Genomic DNA, 18,355 nt, shown 5'->3' on the forward strand with positions numbered 1-18,355 from the left:
CTGGTGGCACTCTCCAGGGGTTGAAAAATGCCAAAATCTAACGGTAGGCGGCGGCACTTTCCTCACAAACAGCTGATTTTTCGACTGGGGTGTTCCAAAAGTCTCCATTTACCCTTAAATTCAGTGTTTTCGAATAGTGTTTTCAGAATAGTCGAAAAGTTTTTAAACAGTATCACGTAAAATCTCAATCTTCGTCAGGTAAATATAAATAGAGAGTGTTGAGATTAAGTAAATAAGTTCAAAAACTCCCTTTTTCCAAAATGACCTACAATTTTGAAAGCTCATCATCTCTTTGTTTTTTTTTCTAGGGGTCACACTACATGAACACATTTTTTGAGTTTTATTGCAATACATAAAGTACAATAACATTTACATTTCGCGTTACATAAAAGCGTTTTAAATTATATTTGGTTGGTTGCTTGATAAAATTGCGACTAAAATTGTTGCGGTTTTTAGTGCCTGCTCTTTCACTATCACAATGAAATAAATTACATTGTTCGGACACAGTACACAATAAATATATATATGCTTATGTGTGTGTATATGCTACATGTAAAACAGTATCTAGTTGCATGATAGGTTAACCATATTATATGGCATGTACAGATATATATGTAATCCTATATCATTACAAGACGCCAGATTTTTCTCTCATTTGGAATATGCGCGTGGCTTTTCAGTCTTTCAATAAATCCAAAAATCTAAACGTCAATGCGTCCTAGTTATATCGCATATACATAAAGTGAGTTTCATACACATAAGATAGCTAGAAATTTGTAATTTATATAGATCTTAAGGTGTACTAATTTTTGAATCATCTACTCTTAGAAGTATCTTCTATTCTGCTTATCTCTCTGTATTGTCTTGCGATTTTTGGATGCTAAATATTTATCTTATACCTGTGAAACTCACTCTACATATATTTGAATAGTTAAGCTATATTTTTATATTTTGTCTGTTTGAGTTAAACGTTTAAAATTTGGCTTCGTTTACCATTTCAAATGATTTCGATGTTCGGTTTTTTAAGACGCGAATGGAGCTGAATGTGAGTGCACTCATGAGTGGTTGAATCAAGTTAATCGAAGGTTGAGCGTTTGAGTTGACTTACATAAGTACAGTTTAAAATGTGTACTAAGTTCTTATATTTTTCACTTTAATTCCACATACCCAATTAACTAAATATGGATACCAAATAATTAGCTAAATATTTCATTAACTCCTACAGTCAAACTCTAAAATATTTAATTAACTAATTATTTCACTCTTTGGCTTATCCGTATTTTATGAAAAAATACATAATTTAGAATTTTCGAGTATAACTTGATAGTCAAAACAACAGACTATTATAAAGTGCCAATATTTAATTAGGTTACAATTTTAATATCGTGTTGAGTTCCATATTCTGTAAAAATAAATACTATTAAAAAATTCTTTCTACGCTCATTTAACTCAATACTCATTTTAAACCTAATTGTTTGATTTTAAAACTGTTTAATACCTATTTAACTCTGGAAGTCTTCCTATTCAACTCATAGTGCACTATTATTATTCATGAGACGGTTCCTGGTTGGATCTCTCTGCAGCCGAGACAATCTACAATCTGGTGGCCTCGGACGTCGTCTGGACATCCCCTGCCCCATGCACCTGCTGACTGGTAGTGGAGGTGCCCACATCCGTGGTGGGACGGGGCAGGTGCGAGTAGTATCCCATCTGGCAGGAGTTCTGGTGGGTCAGCTTCTGATTTTGGCTGAGCTGGTACTGGGCCGCCTTAATAGCGGCCTGTTGCTGCGGCGTCAAGCAATCGCAGGCGGCCAACAGCTCCTCCGTGGACTTGGCCGTAATCGTAGTGGTTGTGGTGGTGGTCAGCTCACCCACGAACTCGGTGGGCGGTGGGGCATAGTTCTCGACATCGCCGTAAGTGGAGAATCTCCCGTACGGATTTCTTCGCGGCATCGAGTGTCGCTGCTGGGCAATCTGCATTTTTATGGCTGGTTTTACAGCCACTGTATCAAGGTAACCGTAACCAACATTATAGCCCGCCTTGTTGGCGAGATTGTCCCAGGATTTGGGCTTTTGAACATAAGCTATAGTATTGGGATAGATCTGCTGGGGCTGCATTTGGTTGGCGGTCACATGGTACCGCTGGTGGTAATCCCCTTGATGATGATGATGGTGGTGGTGACCTTGGTGTGGTTGTGCCTGCTGCTGGTGTGGTGGTTGTGGCTGCTGCTGTGATTGTGGTTGTGGTTGCTGCTCGTAAGATTGCCTTGACTTTGTGGAGTGCTGTCGGGATTGACCCGCCTCGCTTTTGGGGTCCCAAAACAAAGTATCCGTGCTGATGGAAGTGGTGTACGAAGCAGTATCCCCTGGAGCAAACTCACTCGAGGTGCAGGAATGCAAGCTGCAATGGCTGGCCAATCCGGAGGCCAAGTCAAAGTACCGAGAACGGGTGCTGCCGGATTGGGATTGCACCTGACAGGGGTTCTGCACCTGGTGGGAATAGTGATGATGGTGGGGAACTGCCTGCATTTGCTGCTGCTGCTGTTGTTGCTGCTGCTGTTCGTGGCTGTGATGGTGATGATGATGATGGTGGTGATGCCCTGGTCCTGCATTACCTGCACCTCCATTGGCATTGGGCGAGGCATGGGATGTGGACTTGGGTCTAACCCTCTGCTCCTTGCTCTCCACCCGCTCCCTTTCCCGGTGCTTGTGCTTATGCGTGTGCTCCTTGTGCTGGCGATGGCGTCTTCTCGTCGGTACACAATGCGTGTCGCAGCAGGGACTGGCCAGATCATAGGCATCCAAGCTTACGTTATCTGGCGCAGGAACCGCAGATTTCTCCGCCGACTTCCAGCGAAAGTGTCCCAGGCAGGGATTGCAGGAGTGTCCCACATGATAATGCTTCCCGGTGGATTTTTCCTTCTCAGTTTTTGGTGGTTTAGCCGGGGGCTTGTGCTTTTCACAGGTTCGAGGTGGTGGTGCCGGTGGCTTCACCGAGCCACCAGTGGCGGTGTGATATTGAGTAGGAGCCGTGGTTGTTGGTTGAGTTTGAGTCACCGAATTCGTATCCACGGATTCGGTTCGCTGGAGTATATATCGCTGTGCCGGTTGCTGATGATCGCTGCTGCTCCTCTGAAGGCCAAGGCCATCAATATAATCCTCTGAGCTGCCGTGGGTGGGTCGCAGAACGTATCGGTAAGTGGGATCTAGGTAGTGGTAGGTGAGCATAAACTGAGCGGGAGGCGGGATGATTCCTGGACCGCCCACTCCCTGCTGGCGGGCCGCTATATTAGGCACATCCTCTGTGGACAGGGCTGGACGATAAAAGCCCGTTTCACCACCCCCTTCTGTAGGGGAAATACCTTCTCCATCGCTGGGCGAAGTGTTGGCATTGGCCTTCTTTCGGGCTGGCAAACTGTGCGTCTTCCACTTGCCCTCCAACAACTCCCGCTCCCTTAAATGAACCCTCTCCAGCTCGTTCATCTTTTGCTGCAACAAGCTCTGCAGTTGGATGTAGCGCATGTGGAGATCCACCTGGGGGAAAATATAATTGTTACTTATCTTGGTATTCTTTATGTATTCAAAAATCCATATTTTGTCCCAACGATACTCTACCTTCCTCACACAATCCTCAAAAAGTACTACCATTCGCATTCTGGTGTCACACTGCTTGATGAACTCAACGATGGTCTTGTGGTCGGCCTTCTCCATATCTTTGCCGTTGATGGAGAGGATTACGTCGCCCTCCCGCATTCCAGAGCGATAGGCTGGACCACCGTACTCTACATAGTCCACGTATGTGATCATTTCCAGCTCCTCATCCCGTTTGTAGTGGATTCCGTAGCTCTGGAGTGTGAACCCATACGAATTATTCTTCTTCTCTACGATTATAGTGCGGCGTCTTCGGTCCTCATCCGGATTGGAGGCCAGAAATCGCTCCGACTTATGGCGTCCCAGGATGTGGGTAGAACGAGATAGCTGAAAAATATATAATATAATATTATCATTGATGGCTCAAATTAATAATATACCCCTTTTACAAGAAACACAACTTGTTTAATAAAAACTAAATATCTTAATAAAGACCAGCTTGACCATTATCTCGCTGTGCTCTCTTTCTGTGAAAAAAACGTGTTGATTTGAGGTGAAAGTGAAAAGCTTGTATGCTAAACTATCGTTAGCACTTCCGGGTATTTGCACGTCTAAGCAATGTGGCACACCGAATAGCCGCCAGGTTTGGGGGTGCAAACCATCAGAATGATGTTTGCCAAGCCCATTCCTTCGTCCTCACTGTTCTTCCTGCTTTTATTGAAAGCATTTCTATGAATACAGGATGAAGCCCCCAGCAGGCAACACTTTCACTGGCCCCCCTAAAAAGATAGCTACCGGGCGGGAGAAAAGCAAACCAACCCAGAATACAGGTGCGGACAAAATAATACCATGCAGACCGAACCCATAAATTAGTAAGCTGGTAATAGAGTAAAGAAAACTAACATTTTTTGTATTCACACATAGAAAAAAGGAAATGAACAAGATTATGTCTTGCTTTTGTTATCAGATTTATAAAAATCAAAATATATATTAATACAATTTATTATCAGAAAAAATGCAGTTTAAATGAAGTAACACTTGAAATTCCAGTTATGGTAAGTTAAATTAATTTTAATAAAAAACACAGCGGCCCAGATACAAAATGATAACTATATAGTTGTACCGCACTGCTCTTTCATTAATGTTCTATTGCGTAGAGCGTAATAACTGGCTTGAAAGGCTTTGCTATAGACCTCCCGCCGGCTATAATGCCATCGGCAAGGAAGAGCAAATTGTGTGGTTTATACTTATACACATAAAAATTGTAAAGGCTTTTATTAAAAAACAGGAATCAAGACGAAAAAGATTGAAAGACTTAAATTTAAGTCGTGAATGAAAGATTATTTTCTTTTAGGTCATTCAAGTTCAATACTGTTTTTGTTTAATGCATGATTAGGGAATGAAAGAAAATTAACTATAATTTTAGCTGGATAAGGTTAACTGCAGGCTGAATTATATTGATTAAATGGCTAAATTACTACTTCTTTCCAAAAACAAACCGAATAGTATTTCTATTTTTTGCAAACATTTATTAGTTATCATGACAGCAAACATAGCGTGATTTCCGTGTTCACCATAGAGCTACGGAGAGTATAGCATGCGTATAAACATACCCCCTACATTCAGCGACCCATAAATTAATCCAACTGATTAATTCTTCTAATTGCCTGGGCCAAAGTCAAGGCCCTACCAGGGGCCCATCATCTCCCTGGGTGTACGATACTTTCCAATATATGACTATTTCCGGGGCATTGAATTATTAACACTTGATCGACGATGGCGGTTGTTGGCGGCTGTTGAGGTTGCCTGGCGAAGCGTAAACTATGCATAACGACCCGGCCGGGAGGTTAAACAGCTGAGGGGGCAGCGAATGCACCGATGTGGGAGCTGGGTGGCACAAACCACCCCCAAGAGCACCCACTCGACAAGAAACTCAACAGCAACCACCACCACCCGTCACCCACCACCCACAAGACAAATTCAATTGAGCCAGCACTGCAGGACCTTGTCGCATTATTATGACTCAGTGTGGGGGACAATTGAATTCATTCCGGAGACCATTCCGACCAGCACTTGGATACTTGGCCACTTGGACATACCTGCGCATACTCGATTTCCTCGTCGCTGGCATCGAGACTCTTGTGGAACTTGAGCCTTCCCAAGCTGCCGGTGCCATTGACATAGTGCGATGATTGCTGATGCGTCTGATAGAGGTGTTGCTGCTGGGACTGTGCATATTGCTGGTGGGGATGTTGCTGCTGCTGCTGCTGCTGGCAGGCGGCTGCGATGAGGGACCCCACGGAGGTGGCATTGGAGGCCGATATGGACACCGCCGCCGCCGTGGTGGCCGCACTGCTGGCCGCCGTTGCAATGCTCTGGCAGCTGGTGCTCATGGGCTTGCTGGCCATCCTCCTCTTATTGATTTCTTCACGCAGTCATAATTACAGGCGGATCATTCGAGCCGCTCAAATGAGACACCGACAGATACAGATATCGAGATACTGAAATCTTTCGTTGGAAAACGGTGGAACCTCCACCTTTGGAGCTCACACGTCGAATGCTGGTGCTGCTGCCGTTGGGCGACTACAATTAGTCATGACCATTCATAAAGTTCACTCCGAGTTGCGTTTATCAGTGCTATATTGGCTCAGGGGAAAAAGTTTTCCATATTCGAGTTCGGTTTTGTTGTCGCGTGAGTCTGTTTCCGCTTGGTTTGTTCCACTTCCGTCGAAGCCTGGTGCCGTACTGAGCGCTGGAGGTGCCGAACGGAAGCGGGAGAACGCAGAGCGGTACTGCGGAGAGCACAGTGCACCCACACGCACGGCCAGGAGGGAAAAGCGGTTAATATTTATGGCACATGTTGACTGCTGTATCGCTGAGACCCACGATTTGGGGGGTTGAGCGCATGCGCCTTCTTTGCATGACCGCCAGAGCATAAATGGCTGTTAAGTGGTAACGGAAAAGACTTACAAATTGAACCTAACATTTGAATTTCCAAAAGTGACTGCATTTCATTGAGGAAGTTCTAGCAAGTTTCACCTTGATTGGTTTATGCTCACTTAATAAAATAATACAATCAGGTTTTTAACTTGAATCTATTAATAAAAGAAAGTCATGATTTTATAATAGCTTTTGTAGATTTTATAGTTTTCTTACGGTTTAACTTCAATATAGTGTAGTATTTTACATTTAAAGTCTAAACTTTTTATCTTTTACATATAAAAGGTTTAGAATTCTTTCCAACATTTTTAATCTAATTTTTTACCCTTTTAACTTTTAGTTTTCAGTACTTTGCAGTACAGTTCAAAAAACATCTGCCAGAATAAATTTTCAAATATGCATTTCCAAACCACACAAACAATTAAAAAATTTACTTTTTTAAATCCAACCGCTTTTAAAAACTTATGTTAACCGTTAGACCACTGTTAGCGCTTAACATACCTCTGTAGATTAACATACATACGATTCCACATTAAAAGTCTTGTTTTATTTTACAATGTATTTATGTTTATAAATGGAACCTTGTTACTCCGCCAGTTCGCCACCAGGCACCAACTGCAATTAATTAAAAATATTAATAAATAAGTAAATAACATTTAGCGGAGCACACACCATTGTGATGTTGTTGCCATTGAGCAGAATTTGATCCAGTTTGGTGATGCGGCGACCATCGGGCGTGTTCTCATACTCCGTCACATCGTCCAAGAGCATATTTACAAAGTCGTCGAATCCCAGAAGAGTGCCCACCATCTCCTTGTCGTTCTTCATGATGATGTGGATGCGGGAACCAATGCATTTGTCCACCAGTTCTGCAAGGAGTCCCCAGAGGTAAACCGGCAAAAGTTAGCAAGTGCGGGCTTAAACACCTTAACCAGCTTTACTCACCCAATGGCATCAGGGTGGAGATGTTGGAAGGGGGCGGAACGGCAGTCATATTTATGTGAGATTTGTTTTACTAATATTTATTACAATAATTGGAGTTCCGCTAAAAACTTTAGCAGCGAGGTAAACAATGAGGAATTCTGTGCTAAGTCTGGTCACATCAGAACTATCGGCGGGCAGTGCTGGCAAATCTTGTTCATACGTTTAGCTAGATAAATTATATTAAAATGTAAATTTTGTGATTTTGGATGTGGCATTCATTTAGTGCATATTTAGTTGAAATTAATAAAAAAAATCAATACAAATTCAGAAAATTAAGGAGACACATTTAATACAGCAGCCAATACTAGCCGAAAATCAAACAAGCTGTCACCTCTGATACGATAGTAAGGGATTTAATGCGTTTTGCGCAACGGTCATACTAATCTCACCGTCTTTCATAATTTCAAGATCAGAAGTTATATATCTTAAATTTTTGAGGCCACAGCAGTCGCCACCGTATGCTGGCCATCTGTGACGAGGGGCAGGGTCGTGCCGCCGCCCACCGCTTACATAATGTCTATGTCGCTGGTTCCCAAGATCCGGAAATTGGTCACCAGCAGGCGGCACTTCCTGCTTTTGCGTCGATCGCTGAACCAAGGTCAGTGCTTTTGCATATGCCACGACTTTTGGATACTAATCATGTGATACCGATCCTTTGTAGATCTTACAACGGCGCTGAGGCCCTTCTACTTCGCGGTACACCCGGACTTCTTTGCCCAGCATCCTGAGCAGAGGAACACCAACGAGAACTCCCTGAAGTTGCTCAGTGAGCATCTGGAGGCTCTGTACGAACGCAGGCAGCGGAGTGGGGACACCCAGGTGCTCAAGTTCTATGTGCGCACCAGTTCGGATGCCGACAAGCGGGACTCCTTCAAGCTCATCCAGATTCGAACGGACTGGCAGAGCACCCGGGATCCCAAGACCTTTATTCAGGGCCTCCTGGAATCCTGCAACCTGTCCACGGAGTATGTGAAGAACATCAAAGCACAGCCGGAGCAGCCAAAGGGCTTCTCTGGCCTGGATTTTAAACCAGGCCAGGACTATCACTACGACGCGGAGTTTGCCGAATTCGAATCTCAGTTAAAGAATGTAAGTATAAAAGCTATTTCCATTGATAAACCACTTAAATAACTTTTGCCTCAACCCAGGAACGTGCCTTTAACCGACCAGTACTGTCCACCTGGCTGGAGGAGAATGCCGGCACAGCCAAACAGCGCTCTAAGGAAACTGCGGACCTGCAGGCCGAGATCGACAAGCTCCAAAAAGTGCTGGTCGAGAAGCTCGAGTTACAAGACGCCCGCTACGAATGCGGCTGGAACATCGAACATTATCGCGGCTGCTTGAAGACCCTTGAGCGCCTGGCCAACACTCATTTAGTGGAAATGGCTCCCCTCAAACGTCGCATAGTGGTCTTTGCTCCCTTCACGGGCATCAGTCTGGAGGGACATGTGATGCTGTTCACCGGCGATGTGCTCAACACCTGGATTGACTTCATCAAGAACATTCCGCATCATGATGCCTATCTAAAGGTGGTGCCCGTCTACGAACGGACACTTGCTCAGGTTCTACTTGAGATTCAGATCGGACGACGCAAGTTTATGCCTAAGCAACAAGCCAGGGGCTACGCAAGCTACCTCATGAAGGTTACCACTTCGCTCAACGATTATCTAGGTAAACAAAAATATCCGGCGGAATGGCCGAAAACGCTCAAGGAGTTCACCATTGTGGTGGAATCAGAGGCGGGTCCCTTGATGGTGAGCCCCACGGGCCAGTTCATCACGCCAGCCACCTGTCCTGGTTCCATACTCGTAGACTTCATCTCCGTAAATATGGAACTGGCCAGGGAGCGGATGAAGAAGTACGCCCAGGATAAGCACGTCGAGCAGGAGTTAATGGACTCGTGCATAAAGCAGCTGCAGCTGCAATCCTTGACCAAAGATGACGCCGTCACCCCAGACAAGATGATAACAGCCCTGAAAGACTTATCCCAGCTGCAGGTGGTGGAACTGCAGGGATGCAAGCTGCACATAACCCACTACTATTCGGTGCTGACCGACGGCGTTGTGTGCATACCCTGGGATTTTCAGCAGAGGTAGTTGGATTTTCTCATGTGCCTTTTTAGTCAAAATAAACATAGTTATAATTTAAAGTAATTGAGGCTGCACCGTCGCTTCTCACTTCCAGCTAAGCGGCTTCGCTGCAGTCTTCCAAAGCCCAAGTGCACTCCGCCTGATGAGCTGCAAACTCCGATGCATGACGGGTGTACACATGATGCTCCTCGCCATCCCAGTGCAATGGGTCCCCACCGCACAGGACGGATTTCTCGGTGGCTGCATCGTACAAGGAGATGCCTCCGTTTCCATATACCACACGCCACCAGTTAATGTTGGTGCGGCTGTAAACGTTTTTGGTGATCGAGTTAGTGGCATTATGCGCTGCTGCATTAGCTGGTTCCATCAGAATGTAGCGATTCCGCCAGAACGCGCTGTAGAAGGCAAACTGCGGCCGGCTGTCACTGCTGTGCCCACGTTGGATGAAATAGGCAGCCTTCTTAGAATCTCGAACGTTACTGCAGATCAGATACGTCTGCGGGCATTCGTATATGTAGGAATTCCCATCGGTTACATTGCGGATGCAAACCTTCCGAGCGGTGTACAGGAGTTGCTCATCCTTGGGAAGGTGTGCATAGATCTCTGCTTGAAGGGAGGACTCCACTTCTTGCTCGAAACCAGGCTGCTCCAGTAAATTTCTAAGGTTGCTCTGCAAAGCCTGGTGCACCAGCGGATCTCCCCGTTTGAGCTCCTCTCTGCCAAGTAATTGCAGATTGGCTTGAGCCAACTGCGTCAAGCTGGCCGTAAAGTTGCCCAGCCGCTGCACTACACTCAAAGGCGTTTCGAGTGCTAAAACAGCATCGTAGAGAACTTCAAGTATGTCCCTCAGATAATCCAAAGTGCTGAATGTTAGACGATGGGCCAGAGAGCTTACCAACGGAAAAGTGGCATCTCGACTGTTTGTGTGAAATGGAGCCTCCAACAACTGAGCACTGCGATTGATAAAGGCACGATAGATCAGTTCCATCAGTTGAAGTGGTACATCACTATGCAGAGACAGCTGGTCATAAAAGTCCAGGATCTTCGAGGGATCGTATATCTGCTTGGTCTGCTGAAGCTCTTTCCAGAGAGCTGTGTAAATGGCCTCCTTGAGTTCTACGGTCCTCGCTTGATTCGCCAATTGTAGGACGAGCCGACCCCTTTCCCAATCTCCACCGACTTCAGAGCGAATGACGGACTCCAGATTGGAAGGAGCAGGAGATTCCAGAGCCACGGAGGCTGCCTCATTTCGCCACACATCGATGTGGTATAGTAACTCTTGGACCGGAGCAGATGTGTCGAGAACCGTCAGGAGTTTGCTGCTATTTGCTTGGATATTTAAATCCAGGGCGCCAGTGAACCCGATCCCCAGGAAGAGGACAAGCCAAGCGGAGGAAGATGCCATTCTGGCTGTACTGGTTGGATGCCCTCGAAAGGGCGCAGCTTTTATAGGTAAGTGGCGAATCGGCACTTATTTGTAGTTCAATCGGATATTTGCTTGCGGATTTGGTTGTTGACCCTTGTGCCAATAAATGCATACAACGTTTAATTGCATTTTGCACCTGGGGAAAAGCTGAAAAACACGACGATCATAAACGGTTGGGCATATATATATTGCATCATTTATATATGTAAATCTATATAAGCATTTGCATTCCGAAAACATATATGCTTTTAAAGACCTTGATAAAGTATGACATCTTTCTAGTTCAACAAAATTGGCACTAAATCGAAGTAATGAAATTTTGTAGGACATACTGGGAGCACTGCATGACTTTATTGCTATCTTGTAACCCATAATAATTATTTGGAGTAATTAAAAAGAGATCTGGAGGTGTGCGCGCGTAAATTTTTGACGATGGGCTGTGGGTTCGAAGCTAAATTAATACTACCTTTCCGGTTTGCAACCCGGGATCTCATCTACATGAACTTTACCCATTATTTACCAGACAATAAAATGTTTTTAAATAATTTAAGAGACATATTCAAACTTATGTTGCTGAAATTGTTGACTTTATTGAGAGGCGTATAGAATTTCTTATTTCTAGTATCACAAATGTCTATAACGACACTTAGAGGCTACATGATGCTACAAATGCAAGGCAGAGCTACAGATTATTGGCTGCTATAACAATTAGCTACCTAATAGTTAGTTATAGAGCTGATCCTTTACAGCTTCGTGGAATTGCGAGACTTGGTCGATCTGCGCAGGATGCTGGATCTCAGTTCGCCACCCGTAGATGCATTCAAGGATGCGCCCGTCTGGGTTCCCCTCACAAATGCCTGAGATCGCACCTCCTCCACGTCGGCGTTCCTCTTCTCATCCTCATCGTCGTCCACCTGTTTGGCCAAACAGGGGAAGTCCCAAATGCTCTGTCCACGTCCAAACTCCTCACCATCGCTTAGGGTTTGTGGTAGTACATGATTAAGAGTCTCCGGAAGAAGCAACGCCAGCAGACCACCAATGATTCCCAAAATTCCCAGGATGATTAGTGGTAAGGCCTGGGAAATGTTGGCCAGATAAACCACAAACGGAGCAATGATGCTGGCCACATAGCCCATTATGTGGATGAAGGCCACAGCTTGGGCCCTAACCACTGTTGGCAGCACCTCCGCCGCCCACTGGAGGCCAATATTGTAGCTGATGTTCACAAAAAACCGACCCATAATGGCCAAGGCAGCTGAGTAAATGCCAACGGGCACCACAGTGGCCAACAGACTGAACACTCCACTGAGGACCATGGAGCTGCAGGCCAGCCAGCGGCGACCAAAACGATCCAGGATCACCGTAAGGAGAGTATCTGCAGGCAGTTCCGTGAAGCAAGCCAATGTGAAGGTGAAGAAGATGTCCAGTCCCAGGGAACCCACATTCCTTACATGTCCGTCGAAAACCAGAGATATAGCCATCCAGATAACAATAAGCAGCAATGTGGTTCGTCGCAATCGCGGTGACTTGAAAAGATCCAGTACGGAGTAACTGCCATTCTGGGCCTCCTGTTCCCTCATCCTCTTGCAGCTGTCTGCGAAAATCTGATATGTTTGAGGGGGCACCTGACGACCATTTCCCTTCTCAAGTTTCTTCAGGATTCCAATGGCCTTGTCCACTTTTCCCTGGGAGACCAACCAACGAGCTGATTCTGGCACCACAAACGGGGTGAATATGGCCAGCAGAAGCGGGGCGGAGGTCGCGATGGCCAGTAGTTTCCAATCAGCCAAGAAGTACGCAATCCAGGGAAGAAGGCAGGCGGCACCAGTGAAGAATATAGCTATGGACATGTTGGCCACAAAGGTGCGGTACTTGGGACCAACGTACTCGAGAACTGTGGAGCAAAAAACAGATAGCAAACAATTAATTTAGTTTATCGTTTGGTATCGGTTTGTGACCTTAATTAAACACTTATCTATGTTAGACAGATATCTTTTTAAAGAAAGGTGTTCGTATGTTATTTGGAAACTACCATTAGTTAAAAGTCATAAAACAAGTCGATCTAGCCATGTTGATGCCAATTGTATTTTAGTAAAAGACAAAGAATACTTAGTAAATTTCTATCCAAAGCGTAAGAACTAACTTTGTTCCTGAAGTGACTCATTGCCAATTATTCATCAATTAACATATTTCCCTTCAAATCTATAATAGCTTACCTCTTTTGTATGATTATTATACTTAATTTTTTACTTCCTGATAGAATATAAGCCTAATAGCGCCTAAGATTAATATACAATTTAGATATAGATCTATAACTCACCCAAAATGTACATCATGGTGAAGCAGTTGTCGAAGGCGAAACCCACAAAGAATCGCATGGCTGCAAACTGCCAGAAGTTGCTGACAAACGCAGTGCCCACTCCGGCCAGGAGTCCCATCATATTGGTCCCAATTAGGGCGGGAATGCGACCGAATCGATCCGCCACCCAACCGAAGAGGAGTCCACCCACGATGGCGCCCAGGAAGAATATGGACTGGGCGTAGGTGGGCAGGGCGGCGTCGTCGCACACCCAATTCTGTTCGGTGGCCACCGTCGAGTAGGGGATCTCCGTGAAGTTATATGACCAGCCGTGGCGACACTTGACCTGCGGCCACTTGGGATCGGCCATCACCTTGCCCTGGGCCAGTATCTCCGTGTAGTTGACGTCGTACATGTAACAATTGTTGTACTCCCCCTTGGTCATGGGTATGGAAAGCGCCAGTCTGGGAACGAGAGGTGGAAAAATGGGGGTTATCTTTCGGTCTATGCAATTAACTCATCCAGGGTCAGGCGTGTGGAATTGTCTCCAGTTCTCAGACGCTCTAAGCCATGGCCAACACTTCTGCACCGAGCACACAAACAGCCAACAGAAGTACATATATCTTGAAATGAGTATGTACGCGAGACAACTTAATTATCATGATCTTGAGGGGCACTCGAAAATGCGGTTGCGACTGAAACGTTTTCGGATACGCTTTAACTGTCCATTTTGGGTTGGTTTAAAGTGTTTGCATTTGGTGTACTAACAAGATTGATTGCTGTGATATTATGATGGATGTGGTTATGCGGAAAATATAAAAACCCACGTAAAATATAAAGTTTTATATTATATCAAAACACAGTTCTTTTCAAAAACCATAGCCCTACTTTTATTAGGATTTGCATATTCACTGCTGCATCCTATTTTCCCACGTTACAGGCCAATTAAATTATTACCGTATAATTGATGTTGTTATATGTAATGGAACTCTACGACCTTTTGATACCATTACCTAAGTCAATTTAAACCTCATTCTTGGTTTTATAATGTCATCAGCTGCGTTTAATTTATAAATGAATTCAAAAAATGTATAAAGCTTCATCGCTCATAAAAAATCAATTATCATATTATACCGAGAGCAGTCTTTGACATTAATCGTTTTTATTTGCATAATCGGCTAGGCATACGAAGACTGACAATTTTATTAAGTAAGTAATGTGTGTGCAGTAGATACTATAGATAGATAGTAAAACTGTTTTAGTAATACTTAAATGGGTATGTTCCTATAAGATTATAATTTTATGAGCTAACATCCTTAAAATAGTAAACAAATACCACAGTTTAGATGTTTGATTGAGATAGACCATCTAAGAGTTTAAAACATTACTATTAAATATTTCTTCAAATGTTTATATGTATAATGTAAGTAGGTATTACTCAGATCTTTCAGCTCAATTCAAACCCAAATTAATTTGAGAACAAATTTTTAAGTTTCCTGTAAATCAGATTTTAAAATGTTCCTCTCTAATACTTTTTGGAAAGAGCCTTTTGAGTGAGTGGTTTTTAAGGAAGCTTAGTCTTACCCTTTAAAAGAGTGTTTAAAATTCGTTAGCCTAGGCAGTTGACCATAGTAAAGTCGGCGGTCTCACATCATCGCCGCCACACAACATTAGTCTTGATGATGGTTGTTGTTGCTACCTGTGTTTTGCTGCTGCTGCTACCTGCTGCGTTGTCGCAACGTTCACGCTGCGCTGCTGCTAATTAAACAATTTGGCCGGCCAACCTGGCTTATCTAACTGCCCCAAGTGGCCCACCAACCCACCTGGTCACCCCACCACCCACTTTATCCACCTTGTCGGTGGAAAACACTCTCCTTGCCACTGGGCGGCGGGCAGTTCGGCAATTATCCAGATGAACGTTTTTCGCAGTAAGGTTCTTTGCCTTATTAAGCCGCCGCTCTGACTGGAAAACCCAATCATGGCCCAAGGTCGTCCCGACTGGCCGTTCTATGCCAACTTGGCTCTAATGACTTTGGTCAGAACACTCGTTTTCGTTACGTTTCATTCGTTTTTCGTTTTCAATTCAAATCGCGCTGCACGGTTTTTAGACTTTGCAAATACTTTATATAATTTGACTAGTAGAATCGAGAATTTTGGGGGTTGGGGGGTTAAAGCGGGCCAAATCTTTTCGCGTGGCCAATTCTTATAATTTGGAATTATCCAGTTTAGTTTAGCACGCTCACACTCACAAAGTGGCAGGCTTAACCGGTATTAGCCTTAGCCTTTCGATTCCAAGGTGATTGGTACTATTGGTTGTTAGTTATAGTGATCGATCAATTGCTTTTTTGTGAAAGTTAAAACGGAACCGCATATTTCAGATTGCCATTTACGCACAATGATAGTACTTCCGGATGGGGATTGTTTGAATAGATTGTTGGAAATTATATAATTGCCATTATTTGTTAAACCTTTATACTCTCGGTATGATTTGCTATGTTTGCTTATCTTGTTGAATTTCTTTGAAATTATTGAACTCTTTTGAGACCTTGAACTTTGTTTTACTTGAGTAGGAGTTATTTAAAGCAGCTCAAAATCAAATTATGACTTATTATTACTCTAATTTTAGTCATAAGTACCCAAAAGAATAATTATTTTTAATGAGTCATAAATATTTTTATTCTTTGTATGTTCTTTTCTTTTTTAATTTGAATGTTTACTCTAGATATAGATATTTGACTGAATGAAAAATTCAATAATTTTATGAACCTTTAGTAGCTTGTTTTACGTTTTACACTCTGTGATAACCATATAAGATGTTAATTTTAGAGCCCCTATATTGAATAATCGATGTGATCAATACCGCATACCGCAACTGACTTTAATTTAGTCATTATTGTTATTTAGCACCCACAGCTGTGGGCAATCATAAAGTTCTGAAACGCGTTGACCGCTAATAGATTCATGATCATTTCAATAGCCACAAAGTCTTCATTATAGTTTAGCACTTCAGGCGACGTCTATGACTACTGCACTTTACACACAGTATGGTTTGCTGGCCACCAATCAACTACGATCATTATAATACACAACACATTTGAATATTTATGGGCACATTACGTGAATTGCCGAGCTAAGGTGCACTCAACTGCGGATGCCATAACCGAACCATGGAGTTGAAGTTGCCTTGTCTTGCAATTTTCCTTGACTTCTTAGATTTTCGAGGGAAACCCCCAGAGATTTTCTTCAAACCAAGCCGAACTCACCTGGCCTCCACATCCAAGGCGTCCAGCTCGGGAACATGACACCAATGCTGTTCGGGTATCAAGGTGAGAAATATTTGCGAAAAGTACACGAAGGCCACGAAGAACGAGAAGGGTATCATGCAGATGAACAGCAACTTTTGATATCTTCCAAACTCCCCGATCAGGGGGAGTATGTCATCAAAGTCCATGCTGGGTGGCGGTGGATCATTGGATCCACCTGTCGCATCCTGACCCTTCTTGAAGCCACCCACATCCAGCTGGAGTTCTTTGTTGCCACCACTTTTCCGGCGATGCAGCGTGTCGCCTCCACCTCCACCTTGGGGAGGTTCTTCGTGGGTAAATGCCTCATTGACGAAGTACGCTTGCTTGGCCTGGCCTTCCATATTTATTGACTTTACGGGGCGATGTGGTAGTCCGCGACCTTGCCTTATGTGTGTCACTCCAAGTGATTCAGAACTTGACCGAAACGGCGAAAAAATCCAATTTGAAATCCAAATACTTGATCGAATTCGATTGCGGCGCACGCGCGCGTTTCCGTTTCGAATCTGCAACTGACTGAGCACGCGCGCCAAAAGCCGTTTTTATATGAGCTCGGGCCAAGAAGCTCGGCTCTGGGGTTTTGGGGGTTTGGGGTTTGAGCCGCTGCACTTGTGCTGTGCTGCTGCCAAGAACAAGAGACCGCCGTCAGCGAAAGTTTAGCAGCTGAGCAGCTGTTCGTCGCCTGGTTCACACAGCTGGCAAACCGGTTAGTCCTCGGATCGGTATTCTGAATCGGCTCTGAATCGGCTCTGGCGAGCCCCAAACGATCATATCGCCTGCCAGATCTTATGGCGGCATTTTGTGTTAAGAGCTCTTGGTTACTTATTTTTAAGCCTGCCGAGGCGATCCATGACTCCCAGGAGTTGGGAAGGTGCCGGTGCACATCTTTTGGGAGCAGCTGGTACCCGATTTTATTAATAGCCCCCTTCAGGCGTGATTCATGCCCAAAACACTTGGGCAGATTGAGGAAATTAGCAAAAAGTATTTGTTATTTGTTATATTTATAAATACGTCACAGCCCATTCATAAATTGAGCAGCGAGGGGATTAAACTCGACTTCGGATCAAGCCATCTAACAAAACGAGTTTGCGTGATCTGAAGATTGAGGGAGTTGGGGAGCCTTACTTAGCCTTCAAAGACATGACTGCAATTTATTTGAGCTTAACAGTTCATTTATATAATTGTTATCACGTGCTTGCTCATTATTTCCTATATTTATTGAAGCATTATTATATTTTTAATTGAGAGCCATTTTTTTTTTATTTGAGTTTCATTTTCCAGTACAAATTTGTGTTTTCAATTATCATTAATTTATTTAAGCGTTTATTATTGTGCGGAATTTATTTATAGTTTACCTTTCTTATTAACATATTTACATGAGCTCATAATTTGCGAAACGTTTGAAAAGAAAAACCTAACATGATCTTCACATTTCCAGAATGAATCTAGGTAATACCTTTTTATTATTGTGTACAAGTTGATCTTATTTATTAACATCTTTGTAATACGAATTTCACAATTTCTTGATATTATATTTGTTTATTAGGACAGTACTTTTCCATAACTAATTGACCTTAAAAGTGTATTTTTTAAATTTGTATTATTTTTTTATTAAGACATGTTTTGTTTTATTCTATTAATTAACATATATATAATAATTCGTGTGCATAGTTGACCAAATAAAAACGCAAAACTTTTTTATATGAAGTCCTATTCTGAATTT

The 18,355-nt window shown here is 43.6% G+C and overlaps 5 protein-coding genes across 6 annotated transcripts; 1 reads left to right on the top strand and 4 right to left on the bottom strand.

The window, feature by feature from the left end:
* Positions 1–366: 366 nt before the first annotated feature.
* LOC119554867 lies at positions 367–6,554 on the bottom strand. The gene is made up of 3 exons (XM_037865949.1): positions 5,691–6,554; positions 3,616–3,978; positions 367–3,534 (listed from the first exon to the last, which is right to left on the bottom strand). Exons 1-3 carry the CDS (start codon positions 5,997–5,999, stop codon positions 1,594–1,596), a joined length of 2,613 nt encoding a protein of 870 aa, XP_037721877.1. The 5' UTR covers positions 6,000–6,554; the 3' UTR covers positions 367–1,593.
* Positions 6,555–6,941: 387 nt separating this feature from the next.
* Positions 6,942–7,623, bottom strand: LOC119553834 (U6 snRNA-associated Sm-like protein LSm5). Its single transcript, XM_037864468.1, has 3 exons — positions 7,477–7,623; positions 7,204–7,400; positions 6,942–7,146 (listed from the first exon to the last, which is right to left on the bottom strand). The coding sequence occupies exons 1-3, from the start codon at positions 7,523–7,525 to the stop codon at positions 7,117–7,119; spliced, it is 276 nt and encodes a 91-aa protein (XP_037720396.1). The 5' UTR covers positions 7,526–7,623; the 3' UTR covers positions 6,942–7,116.
* Positions 7,624–7,891: 268 nt separating this feature from the next.
* LOC119555624 (T-cell activation inhibitor, mitochondrial) lies at positions 7,892–9,804 on the top strand. Of its 2 annotated transcripts, XM_037867144.1 has the most exons (4): positions 7,892–8,113; positions 8,177–8,604; positions 8,664–9,607; positions 9,666–9,804. In XM_037867144.1, the coding sequence occupies exons 1-4, from the start codon at positions 8,029–8,031 to the stop codon at positions 9,670–9,672; spliced, it is 1,464 nt and encodes a 487-aa protein (XP_037723072.1). In that variant the 5' UTR covers positions 7,892–8,028; the 3' UTR covers positions 9,673–9,804. The 2 variants fall into 2 exon arrangements, with proteins under 2 accessions (XP_037723072.1, XP_037723073.1); XM_037867145.1 differs by having other exon boundaries at positions 7,893–8,113; positions 8,664–9,668.
* On the bottom strand, positions 9,617–11,010 carry LOC119555626. Its single transcript, XM_037867147.1, has one exon. It carries the CDS (start codon positions 11,008–11,010, stop codon positions 9,700–9,702), a length of 1,311 nt encoding a protein of 436 aa, XP_037723075.1. The 3' UTR covers positions 9,617–9,699.
* A 586-nt stretch (positions 11,011–11,596) lies between these two features.
* On the bottom strand, positions 11,597–17,137 carry LOC119555623 (organic cation transporter protein). The gene is made up of 3 exons (XM_037867143.1): positions 16,594–17,137; positions 13,352–13,794; positions 11,597–12,925 (listed from the first exon to the last, which is right to left on the bottom strand). Exons 1-3 carry the CDS (start codon positions 16,974–16,976, stop codon positions 11,775–11,777), a joined length of 1,977 nt encoding a protein of 658 aa, XP_037723071.1. The 5' UTR covers positions 16,977–17,137; the 3' UTR covers positions 11,597–11,774.
* Positions 17,138–18,355: the final 1,218 nt, after the last annotated feature.

This window comes from Drosophila subpulchrella, chromosome 3L, assembly GCF_014743375.2.
Source record: "Drosophila subpulchrella strain 33 F10 #4 breed RU33 chromosome 3L, RU_Dsub_v1.1 Primary Assembly, whole genome shotgun sequence".
Taxonomy (NCBI): domain Eukaryota; kingdom Metazoa; phylum Arthropoda; class Insecta; order Diptera; family Drosophilidae; genus Drosophila; species Drosophila subpulchrella.